The sequence below is a fragment of the Haliotis asinina genome, chromosome 9 (genome assembly GCF_037392515.1).
Source record: "Haliotis asinina isolate JCU_RB_2024 chromosome 9, JCU_Hal_asi_v2, whole genome shotgun sequence".
Classification (NCBI taxonomy): Eukaryota; Metazoa; Mollusca; class Gastropoda; order Lepetellida; family Haliotidae; genus Haliotis; species Haliotis asinina.
Window position 1 is genome coordinate 29998586 of NC_090288.1, and position 14466 is coordinate 30013051.

The following is a 14466-nucleotide window of genomic DNA, read 5'->3' on the forward strand; positions in this document are numbered from 1 at the left end:
CAGCATCTGACAAGAACAACTTTTTCGGTGATGTAAAAGGGCCCCATTCCACAACGCAGTTTGAAAGTTATGTCGCTGTAATTAGTCCCTGCTTAGCTGCCTAGCAACTGGAACTAATGTTTTGTGGAAGACTGCTTTGAGTTATTGTGTGTTTGTATGCATTTTGGGAGCTATGTTTACAGCTTATACATTTGGCAGCAATCATGTGATTTTTTACTTGATAATAATTACTATGGAGCTTTAAACTAGTGTTTTCTCAAGGCTGCCACTTTCTAAGAACCAAGATGTCATTTAAGAATGCATACATCCGTCTCTTTTTGTTGCCTACCAGTCACAACCATAACTAAATGATGTGGTACCATGTCTCAAATGAAACCCACTCATTAAAGTGAATATATTTTGATGTGATGTAAAATACTCACGTTTCTACCTGAATTAACGTATCCTTCCTTTTGAAAAGATTCCTGTTTACAAACTACTATCCATCTCTAGACCTAATTGTTTTACATTCCCCTTTTTCAAAATGCTGCACATGCCCCTTTAAAAAAAAATGACCATCTATATGCTAATATTATTGAAATTTATAACCACTCTTTCTTTTTAAAAAGTTTTTCATCCCTTTTCACAAACTTTTATGCATTCTCCCTTATTAAAAATGTTGGACATGCCCCTTTAAGAAAATACCAATCTATATCTGCGACTGCTATCAATCTTGTTTTTTGTTTTGTATTACATTCCACTGATATATTATTCTGCCATGAAACATAAAATATATTAACATCAGGATGAATGCCCTAATGCAGATAAATCACTTTTCATCTGTGTGATCTAAATCAAAATAGAATTGTGAAAGTGACAACACATTGTATTCCTGTAGCCAAATGGAATCCTAACCTTATATTGCTATATAGCCCAAGGGGGTAATAAGCTGTAGTAAAATAATGCTTCATTTCATCAGTCTGCTTTGGTATCGATACACTCGCAGAGGCAGTATATGTTCATAACAGCAATATTGTTACACTATGTGAGTGTACTGGGTGCACTCTGTTAGTTATACACAGTTGAATAAAACCTATTATGCCCTTCATAAAGTGGATCAAGCTTGAATACAACCTGCCATTATTTGGTCTTGAAGGTGGATTTCGCTTGTTTGAAATGACAGGCATGATACACAGATTACATAGGGAACAGCAACTACAGATGACTCTTTTCATGTGGTCATACTCCAACAAGCACTTGATACTTTACAACTGTGTACAAGCCTTGCTACAAATATCTATCTTTACTGCATGGGTAGCCAAATAGTGGTGGTTTTGAGATCATGCGGAAATAATGAGCCAGATGCTGAGAGGATTCAGGAAATATGTACGTGTCAGAATTTCATGATATATTTAAAATGTTCCTGTAACAAAAAACTCTTTAAATTTGTGGGTATAGTTTCTTGTACAAAATATGCCAAGAAGATTATATATGTTGATATATCCTACGGACAAATATTTCTTTCAGAAGGCCAAGAATATATGTATGATCTTATATGCTTAATTTAGATTTTTCATTCCCCAAAACATGTTACATTTAAATTATGTGAAGAATGAATGTCTCACTTTGTCATGGGAGTTAGTGACGTGTCTTTTAATTTACATGGCTAATCTTTTGTATCAAAAAGAAGGTAATACAAAACAACAAAAATGATTTGACTAAAAATTTACACATTTCATTGAGCTTTTTTTCTTGAAAACAGTGGGATCATTCTCAAAACTTTATTGTGGTATGGTTGAGGGAACTTTTAAGAGGAAAGATCATATTCAGAGCTCCATTCAGCACATACACTGACCTCTTACCACTGTCAAAGTCAGAGACAATGTTGTATGAATGTATGCATATATATATTGGCTCTGTGAAAAGTTGGGTACAAAGGACCTGGTGTTCATTTTCTCAATTAATGCATTCTTGATAGATCCTTAATTAACCAGTGTATCCAATCTCTTTTCTATTATGATATATGTTACACCAGGGAGCTGCTCATCACTAACATTTCATTCTGAGTCAAGGCTGACTGGCCCAATGTTAAAAGTAGACATTCTTTCAAATTTTATGATTGACAGTCATGATATTGCTTGTGCTTGATTCACCTCTATTAAACATTGAAAGTTATATTCTGGATAGACTTAGCTATCCTCTTCTTAATACTCTGAACTGAACTCATTTTCCAGCAAAGACTTTTGCAGAAGTCTCCTGTTTTGATTAACTGTATCTAAGACTTGCTCGTATGAGACAGTGGCACTGAAGGCCAAAATTTCTTTCAGAGGTGTTTTGATAGTGTTGCCATCAAGTTCATGAGCGACCAAAATTCTCTGCTGGAGTTTCCAATAGATGAAATGAAGGTGTGATCATGAATGAATCGAGAGCATATTAATCGTAATGGAGAAAAGGTCTAATACACTGGATAATTGAATCCTTGAATATTTAGAAGTTGATATTTCAGTTATGTGGACAACTAATTAACCTATGGAACTGTATCTAACTGCTGAAGGTGTTGAGAGTTCTGAATCTCCTATCTCACTGGGGTTCCTTGACAATTTAGAAAGAATTGCTAGTTTCAATCAAACAAGACTAGACATTAGTCAAATGCAGACACTCAAACATACATACCTAATACAGCCTATTTAAGAATTAGAATATGTCACATTTCTAGATTAACACATTTCTTAAAAGGAAGAAAGTCTCGGGATTGTTTTATTTTCTTTTATGAATCTAATTTAGGTGCATATTTTCTTGTAATGTCCATTCATTTCAGAGACAAGTTTTTACTTTAGCTGAGCCATGAAAGTTCATGAGTGGATGAAGCTTTAGACTTCTCTATTCTCACCCTACCATGGTGCTGGGCATGTAAGGGTGCCTGAGTGAGATCAGTTTTATGGTGCTCTTTCAGGGCAATATCACGTCTGGACGACAGAAATGAGTTTCACACATTGGGGAATTGAACCTGTGTCTTCGGTGTGATGAGTGACAGCTTTAAACACTAGGCTACCCCACTGTCCCAGCAGATGAGTTGACAGTAGAACTAATAATACACCATTACGCCAAATACAGAAGTAACTTTGAAACAGTAGCATTGCTCATCAATTTGATTTTTGAACTCATATCTCGTTTCTCAAACAAATCATTCATTATTTATCTAAAACTTGATGGCGGTTTTGTCGTAAATCAGACATGTTCATACATAGGATTGATTCATTTTTATTTTGATGAGCGAAAATGGCTGTGTTGCACATTCCACATTTGACATGAATTTGACCAAAAATGTTTTGTGGCAATTTCTTGGTCTGCTATTCAATTTAAGTTTTCGATACGTCTCATGATGAGTGCTAAACATGGGCACACTGGAACATATTTCATGCTCTCATAAATACTACTTAACCAATCATAGAAACTACTCACCACAAGTTAAAGAAAAGCCTATTCTTTTGTGTTATTATAGTCGTTGTGTGATAGCAAGACAGATTAATTACGGTAATATGAAAGAACTGGTTCTTTAACTCCTCTTATGGTATCATTTTGTAGTTGAACTGACAGTTTGTATTCTGTTTTAGCGGTGATCAAAGTGACCAAAAAATGTCTGTGTCTGACAAGTTCTAATTTTGTTTCATTTATCAGTTAAGTATGTAGCATTAGATTCACAATTGAGATACCAAGCAGCAAGAGACTTAAATTTGCAAGTGAAATTGAGAAAAACTTTGTTGACACTCATATGACTCTCTGAACCAACACTGCTCTCTACATCAGTTTTTCTTCATGAAATTGGCTATATGCTGACTTTTCACAAATACCGGTGAGATGCTTCTATGCGATCACTGTATGCCATTTTTAATGTAATAATGGTAAAGCATCTATCACATCTATCAAGTTTTACCACCTTTTCACAGTTGCCGTACTACCACTTCTGATAATCTGGACAGGGGCACCTGTTTCATACAAAGCTGAAAGTTTGATACAACCTTCCATGTCTGTATTGTACCACGTCTCACACTCTGTTAAATCTGGGAATGTGGCAGGAGAGCTGTTCTAGAGGTACACAGAGGAGTACTTGGGGGCTGGTACAGATTCTCCAGGGGAATCTGAGACAGGACATCACCCTTGTCTGGCTCTGGGTCCTCATAGTCCTTACGTTTCTTTAACTTTTTCATGACTGTGAAAATGCAGCACATGATCACTGTGACCCCAAGCACTGTACATACGCCTGCTATAATCTTCGGGGTCGTGATACGCGTGATGCCTTGCTTGACACTCAGTTCATGTTTGGTGGTTATGTTTCTGCAGTGGATGATAAACTCAGAATCATACACAATACAGACTTCGTATGTTGTTAGAGGTTTGAGCCCTCCAAGTGTACACGTAGTCAGTCTGGCACTCAGTGGAACTACCTCTATATCGCCACCACTGCTCTCTCTATACTTCAGCTGAAAACTGGAGAGTTGACTCTTTTTAATGGATCCTCTTAGTTGTAATGTTATGTAGTCATTAGAAATACTGATTGGATAGAATTTGAGATCTTTCTGTAGCACGTTCACAACAGTCGAACTTATGTCGTATGACACAGTATTCTGGGCCTCACATGCATATGTTCCTTCGTCGGAGGTCCGAACACCATGAACAGATATGGCAGTGTCTTCTATCAACATGACACGATCGCTAGACATTGAGGAGTTGAGAACCGTGCCATCAGGCAACAGCCAGTGTATCTTTGGTTGTGGAACACCAATAGCTTGGCACTCCAGGTAAAGATCATCACCAATGGTGATGTTGTGTGAGTCTGTGAAGAGTGGAAGCGTAGTTGGGGGGCAGACTGGCGGTAACTGGGAGAGTGGAACCTGCTTCAGTGGCATGTTAGATTTGCTTGTTGGAGAATCACACAAAAGCTTGTCAGCTTCTTTGATGTACATACTTGTGTCAGAACTGGAATTCAAACTCTCCTCTAATTCTTTCTTTATCCAGTACACATTGCAGTCACAGTGCAGTGGATTGTGGTAAAGATGGAGGTTCTGCAATGATGGCAAACTTTCTTTGATATTAACAGACACTGCCATTAGTTTATTGTTGTGAAGGAATAAAGAATTCAGTTGGGACACATTTTGAAATGCCTCTTGGTGGATGAAGATGAGATTGGGGTTATCATGAATCATAAGGTTAAGCAGCCTTGGCAGGTTAGTGAAAGCACCTTTTTCAATGACTCTCAGGTGGAGTTGGAAGCTCAAGGAAATCTCTGTTATGTTGGAGTTGGTAAAGTCATTAGTTTCAATCCTCTGTAGCTGGTTCGAGTCCAGCAGCAGGATCTGCAGCCGGCTGATGCCAAGGACACTCTTGGGCACCTGCCGCAGCTGGTTTCGGGAGAGATCCAAGACCTTGATGCCATGAACATTTGTAAAAGACGTTGGATGTATTTTGTTTATGAGATTCCCCGATAGGTCTAGGTGGACAAGATGGGGCATTGTGTCAAACACCTTGGGTTCCAGTTTACTGATCTTGTTGTTGGACATGTGTATCTCAGTCACCGATGACATAGCTTGTAACCACAGTCGTTTTAGTTCATACAGGTTGTTATTGTTGATGATGAATTTCTGGAGATGATTCAATCCCCCAAATGCATGGATTTCTATTGTTCTTAGTGCATTATAGGATAGATCAAGAACATCAAGATTTTTCAGACCACTGAAGCTACCATGTTGGAGTTTAAGTATGGAATTGCCTCTAAGGTTTAGAACTTTCAGCAACTGGACATTTTCATAAATCCTTTGATTATCCAAGAAGCGAATATGATTATAGGATAGATCAAGACATTTGAGATATGGTAAGTAGGGAATATGAGATAGATTTCTCAGGTTGTTGTGATGAAAGAGGAGAACTTCTGTGTCAGGGGGTATGTCATCAGGGAACTGTCTGAGATCCCGGTTACTGCAGTTTACCGTATGTAGTCGTCCATTGAAACTGGGGAAGTTTTTAACGGAACATACGCAAGTGCTTGGGCATGAGGTCCTTGTGGGGTGGTTTTGTGTCATGTCGAGAGATGAGGCAGCCATCAACAGAGCCCCTGCAAGGAGAAACCCTTGTGGTCTCATGTTGGGGACGAGGTAGCCATCTTACCCAACAGTTACATGGAGGACTAACTGCAGATGCAGTCTTTTCGCCATTTTCACAGCTTAACAAATTAAAAATTCTTTTCACATTTCTAGCAAATACACAACACCAAGAAAGTTGGAGCAAACTTTCCTGATAAAAATCACATACTCCATAGGACAATGGTTCCACACAGTGCTCACAGAATTCCTTTGGTTATTTAGCAAATCTTATCCATCATGTTGAGTCTGGCGTCTGTTGAATATGTCTGGAACAGTTGTCAGGTAATTAGTATCCACATCCCAAGACTGCCTTCAGACGTTACAGGTATAGCCTGTAAATAGTACAGAAAACATAATCAATACTTTAGTACTAGCATTATTTAAATCATCTGTTGAACTAGTTACCTGCATGTGTTGGATCAATAATGCAACAATAGTTTGTGTATTTGAATTCACCACAGTTCACAGTTCACATGCTAGAATTGTGATAGTGTTTGAAACCTAACCGTATCATAGATGGAATGTCAATCACAACAGGCAGTGCATAGTTAGTATGCACAGGTGCAAAGTCACAATCTGCATATATCATTGGTCTGTCCATTGTGGCTTTCATTTATTTTCAGTTGTCAGGAAATGTTTGTTTTGTTCTGAAATAATTTGCTTAGTATATATGTGGCATTAATCTTATTTAGAAATACAACCTTCTCAGTAACCAGTTGCTCTGGGATCTATATTAAACATGGTACAAGTGAATGAGTGAGTATGGTTTCACGCTGCTTATAGCAATATTCCAGCAATATCATGACAGGGGACACCAGAAATGGGCTTTTCACATTGTACCCATGAGGGGAATTGAATCCGGGTGTCTAGCAAACACTTTAACCACCAGGCTACCCACTGCCCCTTGTGGGGTATAAAGTGATGACAGGGTTACACAGGTAAGGTATGCTAAATTATCATATTTTCACAAATAGGTGTATTTTACAAACAAATGTGTTTTAGTCCTCATGATCATTATTAAAGTGTGTATAATTGGTTGTTACATTGCCACCATCAGCATTCAAAATTCACAAAATGTAAAACTAATGATGTAAGTCTACATTGTTGTTAGAAGCATTTCACAGCTAAAATTCTTCTTTCAATGCTGCAGTTTTGCTGATTTGAAATGAGTAGAGGTAAACATAGTCAAAATGTTCAGCTGTTCAAGCAAGAATAGCTATACTCATCTAAATACTAGTCTTCAAAAAATACATATTTCTTAATTTATGTCTATTAGTTCCACCTGCATGCTTTATACATGAAGGCTCAAATAATTATATGAGGTAAACGAGTTTACTTTTCTTGATCAACCATTGATCTGTTTCTCACTCCTCAGGTACCAGCCTCATGTGTTCAACGTAACATTCTTACCTAACCAGTTCAGGTGCTCCGTTGAACATGCAGACGTTTTTAAGCCCGGTATATTCCCAGGAGAATCTCGACATTTAGCTGTAAGCAGTGACTATCCACACTCTGTTTCATCAACTGTTATTGCTAACCTGCCTGGAAAGAAGTCCTACTTGCTGTGACGATATGTAGCAATCTAAATAGTAATATTGATACACTTGTATAGCAGTGAATAATGGCAGTGCAAGTATAGACATTTTCTCCTTTGTGTATTTTCTATGACATATGTAAGTGTTGACGTGTTTGGTCTGTAGACCGTAGTAAAGGAGGATGAGAAACTGGCAACAGCCCAATATCCAGCAGCCCAAACCAGGATGCTCTGTACTGAAGCTGTCCATAAATCTGATGGAACAACAACATATCGGAGCATCTTCCTGTACCATCATTGAGACCACTGAGCTGTGATATCCATGTTTGCGTCTGTTGTTTAATGTCCGTAGTAAGATACTAGATAACACAAGTTATCGGTTTGTAGTGGGTCAGATACATTTACATCTCAAAAGAAGTTAATAAACACCCGATATTTTCGTATCGCCGTGGTGAACAGATGAAACATAGTCATACAGAACAATCAGGTTTTCTTTAACTTCTTTTGAGTAAGATACAGCAAGAATGTGGCTGACAGTCATGTACAAATGGATGATGATGATGATGATGATGATGATGATGATGATGATGATGATGATGATGATCATTATCATCATTATTATTCATGACGCATACTACAATATCCTAAATATACACATGATAAACATATCCTGAAATATGTTCAAAGTGGAACAAATGATGACATTAAGTCCCAGTAACGACTGGTCCCTTATAACTTAATGTCCAAACAATCCTTGTCAGTGTATATGTACATTATCTCATCTTACCACCCAGGCCTAAAATGACATACATCACATGATAAAATTGTTAAATGGATGATAACCTTCATGCATATCACATGATATGATGTATTCAGTGTTTGAAATAATCAGCTGCAGAAATCAATACTTGAGAATTGCTCTCTGTCTGTAAATATTTAGAAAATATAACATGCCTCACTGAAACTTACTGGACTTAGATTTTCTAATTTCATTCATGTTAGTATAACCCAGATGTTATTTCATTCCAAACCTAAAGTAATTTGTAAGATATTGACAGAAAAGAAAACGACTCTAATTTGGCATTGGTTGGACTATAAGCATTTTTGTCATCAATTTGGACATGTCAGAAGTGTGGTGGATATTATTTCATCTTTCTAAAATGCAGGTTAATTTGATCTTTTGATCTGAATACAGCTGAAAGACACAAGTGAAGCTCTTGAAGTATACACTCTGATGTCATCTTAAATCTCAACATTAATAAACTGTTCATGTTGATGTTTTATCAATACCAGTGTTTGAGTATCGGAGTTTAATTGATAAGTCATTTCATGAGAAATATATGATTATATTTTACACCTACGAAACATTTTTGGGCCAATCAGTTTGAGTCACTGTATAGTTAGGCATTGAAAAACTGTCTTGTTTCACTCAAGAGTAAAATCATATAAGAAAATAAGTTTACAATTTATGTTTTGCTTCACATTTTTATGCAATCAAACAGGTTTCTGCCAGTTAAGGTAGAATATCCAGTCAAAATATGAACGTAAACTATTGTATGTATAGGAATATATGTAACAATATAATTGATAAAAAATAAATATGCATAGGATGAAAAAAAAATGCATACAGTTGATATATTGTGAAGTTAGTATAACCCATACCTGATGGTTTTCAAGCCTGAGGTGATCTCATGCTAAATAACACTGTGACAGACATCAGATACAAACCTCTGTGGCTGCAACTGAGGCGTAAAGCAGTCTAATGCCCCTCGTGTGACAGGGACATTTGTTAGTTAATCACAGTTCCTTTAAGTGGTCCAGCTGTTTAGAAAAGGTTTCAGCGGTGTCTGTTCCTTCAGGTTCAGTCCAGCTTAGACTCTGCCTCTCATAAAAACAGCCCCATTTGGAGCCATGTGTTATGCTTGTGAGCACAAGGAAGGTATTGATAATTCACTGACTGCCTTAAACAGACTATTAGGACACTTGGAATCCTCCCAATCCTCCCAAAGGAATTGTTGCCGTTGTGGCACATCACTTTCCATCTGATTTAGTGGTCAGCGGAAAACTGGCCCTCATTTAGGCAGTTTTGTGAACAGGTGCACAGCAAGGTGTTGACATTGTTAAAAACTGTAAACAAACACATCTTGCGTCCTTATCATTGTGCTGTAAACTTTGAGTCGAATCTCTGATAAATGCTTCAACAATAGCAGCGAGATAAAGATATGTTTACACACGACTATTTGCAAAACACAAGATGACTGCAGAGTTACCTTTGGAAAGTATCCCAGGAAAGTTTGTAGTGTGTACTTGTGGAATTGTGCAGCGTTGTTCGTGCAGTGCAGTGGAGTAGTGTACGTGAGAGTATAGAGCACGGGACGTGCTAGCATTGATTGGCTCGTGAGCGAGATGCCAGCTGTTAGCATAGATAATGAGTAACTGGAACAGGTCAGGCACACTCTCAGTGTAATTGGACAATTCATGGTATACTCGACCAATCACAAAACACCAGTCTCCAGCTAAAAACTCTTTGGTAAACTCCAATTTTTGCTCTGTCAATGATCAAGACGTTTCCAACTCTGCTCGAGTTTAGGAACGTGAATGAGATCAGAATCTGTCCTTTTTTCCTTGTTGTGCGTAGGCCTTTAAGGGTTTCTTTGATCATTTTTTTGGTTAAAATTCAGTGAGTTGAACTTGTGTGGAATTGAGTATGTAGAAGTGAGTTGTGAAATATATTAAAAGCTCTGTGTTGAAATGTAAGGTCATTGTAACCGAGAGGATGTGTTTTTGCAATACTCTGAGCAGTGTGCATCTGCTTTGCTATTATTAGCCAAGGTAGCTGCTAGTGTCAGTGTAAGGCAAGGTTAAACTATAGTCTGTATATGATCTGAATGAATTGGTTTGTGGTATTTATAACAAACAGCCAAATCAGCTTACATGAAAGTTCAGTGTATTAATATACACTCCAGAACTTGGTTTATGGTGACCTGAGAGTAAGAGCTTGAGTTATGGTTGTTGCATCAGCAATACCTCTGTAGTCTAGCAGCTTATTGTATATCACTGAAGTAATTCAACAAACTTTAAAAAACAGATCACTTTACCAGACATGTAATTTGAAGCTAAGCAAACTTTGAAATAAATACTCACAAATTGAAGACGCTCAGATAACTTGACTGAGACTTGTGTCTGTTGAAAAGTGCGACCTATTGACTAGTCATCAGCAGTACGATAGACTCTGGGGGCAGACACAGTGTTAAAATCAATGGAGAGAGGGAGGAATGTGTTTTGTTTCTACAGTGTAGTCAATGAAAGACCTGCACTCAGTCCCACATGATTCAGCAAGAACCACCCTCATGGCCAGGTACACGTTCTGGAAGTGACGCCTGTCGACTGTTGAAATTGTGTTGTTCAATAATCAGCTGAAATCAATCAAGAATTCCTGAGTGCGTTGTCAATGATGCATTCTTAAAATCTATTGTAAGTTTACCTGAAGATGGGAGGGGTCTTGTTGACGCCATTTGCCTTCAGACAAATCAATAAAACACTTTTCATGTTATCTGTGTTACAATAGATTAAAAAAAAATCATATATCTGTTGGTTTTTTTTTTATAATAATGTAATGAAGTTGTATTTATGTGGGCTTTGTTAGTGTAAACCTAATGACTTTGGGCATTTTATATGCTACTCAAATAAGTTAAAGAACAGCCCACTTATGACAGTTAATCAGTCATTTTTTCCCTATTGTAGGTGTACAACTGAAATACATATGTCCAGGCTATGGCTTATAAGTTCTAGTGATAGGAAAGAATTTAATATCTTTTTGATAGCCTATTCAGAGTTGCACAAGGAGACAGAATCATATGGTACCATAAATAGTATAGTTTTATGGGTTTTTTTAAAAGAGCATGCTCAACTTTCTCTGATGTATAGATAGTTATATAAGCATCCAGTATATTTCAATCCTTGTATCCTTTGGATAAAAAAAGAAGGTAAAATAATTGCCAATGATAAATGTAATAATAATAAAACAATTACTGTCAAATGACAGGCAGGATTGTTGAATGTGATGCCTTAATGACCTGGATGAGTGCAAGTTATCACATGGCCCAGGGCATTGCTTGCCAGAGCCAACTGTGGTAACACAGAAAGTGATTCAATTAGATCATGATAAATTGTCATTGTCTCCTTTGTAAACATTCTGTACACATATTGACCAACATAAGTGTGAACATTGATATCTTAAGTTGACAGAACCAAGGTCAAAATGGGAGTTTTCTTTGTAAACATTCTGTACATATGTTGACCCATATAAATGTGAACACACATATGTTGTAACTGACAGAACCATGGTCAGTTCTCGGACTATTTAGGTTAATAACCACACAATGGACTGAATTGCAGGTGGTTAAATATTGTACATCCACGTCAGGGATGATAATGCAATCACCCAGACTTCACAGCCTGGCCCAGCAGGTGTGCAAGGTGGTTTATGGCACCTGTAATTAATCTGTAAAGTCAAGGTAAATGTAGATTCGATAGACGCTTCATCGGTAGGTTGACCCTGCAACCATTCTCTTCTAGCTGAATTATTTTATGACCCTTTACTTTGATTTAATCAGACCTGAAGAGGAAGCTTTCAATCTGGCTAGTGGTTTTGCACCTCCGACAAAAGTGATATATGCCTTGATTATTGGATTGCAGGTGTCAAAGGAAAAGGCTTGGAGAGAAAAATGGGTTTGATCTTTTGTAATGTTTATGGCCTTTTCTATGCCAGTAGGTTTCATTACCTGCTTGCTGGCTTGTGTTTAAGTGGGAATAACTTGCACGTGAACAAGACTATATTGACAATGTTATCACACCTTCACGTGTATCAATGTCAATGTTTCTGGTTGAATGAAGAAAACAATTTATATTTCGGTGCTACATTGATTATAGCTTTTCAGGTTATGACACAAATAAATTGCTCATCATGTTATGGCACGCTGTCATAACTTGTGTATCAATCAGGGCTTTTTATTACTGCTTGGTTTTCCAGATGATCTTTTCAGAACAATAGATCCAAGTTATTTGGTCTAACAAAATCAGATAGTGTTGACCAATATTTGTTATATTTTCCAGCACTTGAATAAGTCAGCAGAGTCATATGGAAACAAAATATTGTTTTTGTAACATGTTAAGGGAATTATTTTTATTTTTTAAACAGTGAAGCTTATTTTTTTCCAGTCGCTTTGTGTAGTTAGTTAGTTGTTCTTGTCTTGCCATCATATTTTTTGGATGCAGGAAATTATTTGTAAAAATTGAAACATTTTCTATTGTACCACATTTGAAAACACTGACACTATCAGTTTTGTAGGATGTAGTACATTCTTGAATTTTCATATCATCTGTTATGTTGAATGTTTTTAATTTAAATTTTAGGGTTGAATTCAGTGTTAGGACTGACGAAGGCATCTCAATTATCATGTGGTAAAATGCCTGAATAAGAGTTCATTTATGGAATTATACTTTGTCAATAAAGAACAGATTCTAGTACTTTTCTAGTACATCCAGGATTCAACCCCACACTCTCATCATCTCTAGCACAGAAAGTCAGCCATCTAACCCACTCATCCACCTTGGCTTGCCCTACCTAATGACATTAATTGTTCATAAATGTCAGACCTGTATTTTGTACACTGTTCATCTGGCGTTTCTAAGCAAAGAATGCATTTTAGGAGTGACGTATTTACAGGTTTTTAAGAGTTTCCAATCACAGGCTGTAACTGCTGTATCTCATAGATAAGATTCTCATAATTACAACATAACCCCTATCGAGAGATGAAATGTTTTCATGAATCATAAATACCCTCATCGCCAACTGTTGATATTTTACCTCCTACTTCACAAAGGAGAGTCATTATCAGCAGCACCATGCTGATATTAAATATTTAGAGGAACATGGTGTCTAACTGCATGGGGCTTGTGATGTACGAGATAGGATCTGAGGGTACACTCCACAAGCTGCCTCTCTGGGGATAGACTCTGCTAGTTTCTATAGGCTTTTGACACATGCTCCTCTGTCAGATGGCGGATGAATATATGAATTATTTTGGCTTTTAATGAATATTGAATTTTGGAAACAGAGAATACGATATTCTATTCAGATACCTCATTTTGATATTTTAGCTTGAAAATGAAATAGGTGATGGTGTTTTAAGTTCTTTGTGTAAACCTGCATGGGATAAATACTGTTTTAGGTAAGATGAGATAATGTAGATACACATCGACAAGGATTGTCTTGACATTAAGTTAAAAGGGACCAGTAGTTACTGGGACTTAATGTCATCATTTGCTCCACTTTGAACATATTTTAGGATAAGTTTATCATGTGTATATTTAGGATATTGTAGTATGCATTATGAATCATCATCATCATCATCATCATCATCATCATCATCATCATCATCATCATCATCATCTGTATTAAGAAATTGCATTAACATATTTAGACATTATTCTCATATCTATTCACAGTTTGAGTAATTGCTGTTCTCTATAGTAAGTATAGTGGCCGTTAGCTGGTATGTCTTCAAAAGAATTTAAAGATTGCCAGTTCTTTGATGTTGCTATAGTTAATTGGAAATGCTGTGATAGATTAACTCTGTGATCTGAAAGAACTTGATGATCCTTCCATGTTATATTTATCACAGTAAAACTGGGTGATCTTTAACTAATTGTGATTGCTATGTGAATGATCATACCCTTTATATTTGAATAGAAATATTTTTTTTCTGTTTATGAAATGAGTTGCTAATATGGACTTCAGGTCCGTCCATGCTT

General features: G+C 36.9%; 2 protein-coding genes across 7 annotated transcripts in view; one reads left to right on the plus strand and one right to left on the minus strand.

The window, feature by feature from the left end:
• Positions 1–14466, plus strand: part of LOC137295567 (mitochondrial inner membrane protease subunit 2-like) — a 136902-nt gene that overhangs the window by 21893 nt on the left and 100543 nt on the right. The gene's annotated exons all lie outside the window — the stretch shown is intronic.
• LOC137295564 (leucine-rich repeat neuronal protein 1-like) lies at positions 2091–10846 on the minus strand. 4 transcript variants are annotated; one of them, XM_067826962.1, is made up of 2 exons: positions 9921–10015; positions 2091–6448 (listed from the first exon to the last, which is right to left on the minus strand). In XM_067826962.1, exon 2 carries the CDS (start codon positions 6114–6116, stop codon positions 4035–4037), a length of 2082 nt encoding a protein of 693 aa, XP_067683063.1. In that variant the 5' UTR covers positions 6117–6448; positions 9921–10015; the 3' UTR covers positions 2091–4034. The 4 variants fall into 4 exon arrangements, with proteins under 4 accessions (XP_067683063.1, XP_067683066.1, XP_067683064.1 ...); XM_067826965.1 differs by lacking the exon at positions 9921–10015 and adding an exon at positions 10795–10846 and having other exon boundaries at positions 2741–6448; XM_067826963.1 differs by having other exon boundaries at positions 2741–6448; positions 9379–9953.

Bases quoted from the DNA above. Each gene is read 5' to 3' on its own strand.
- LOC137295564 (XM_067826962.1), bottom strand. From the start codon at position 6,116: ATGAGACCACAAGGGTTTCTCCTTGCAGGGGCTCTGTTGATGGCTGCC.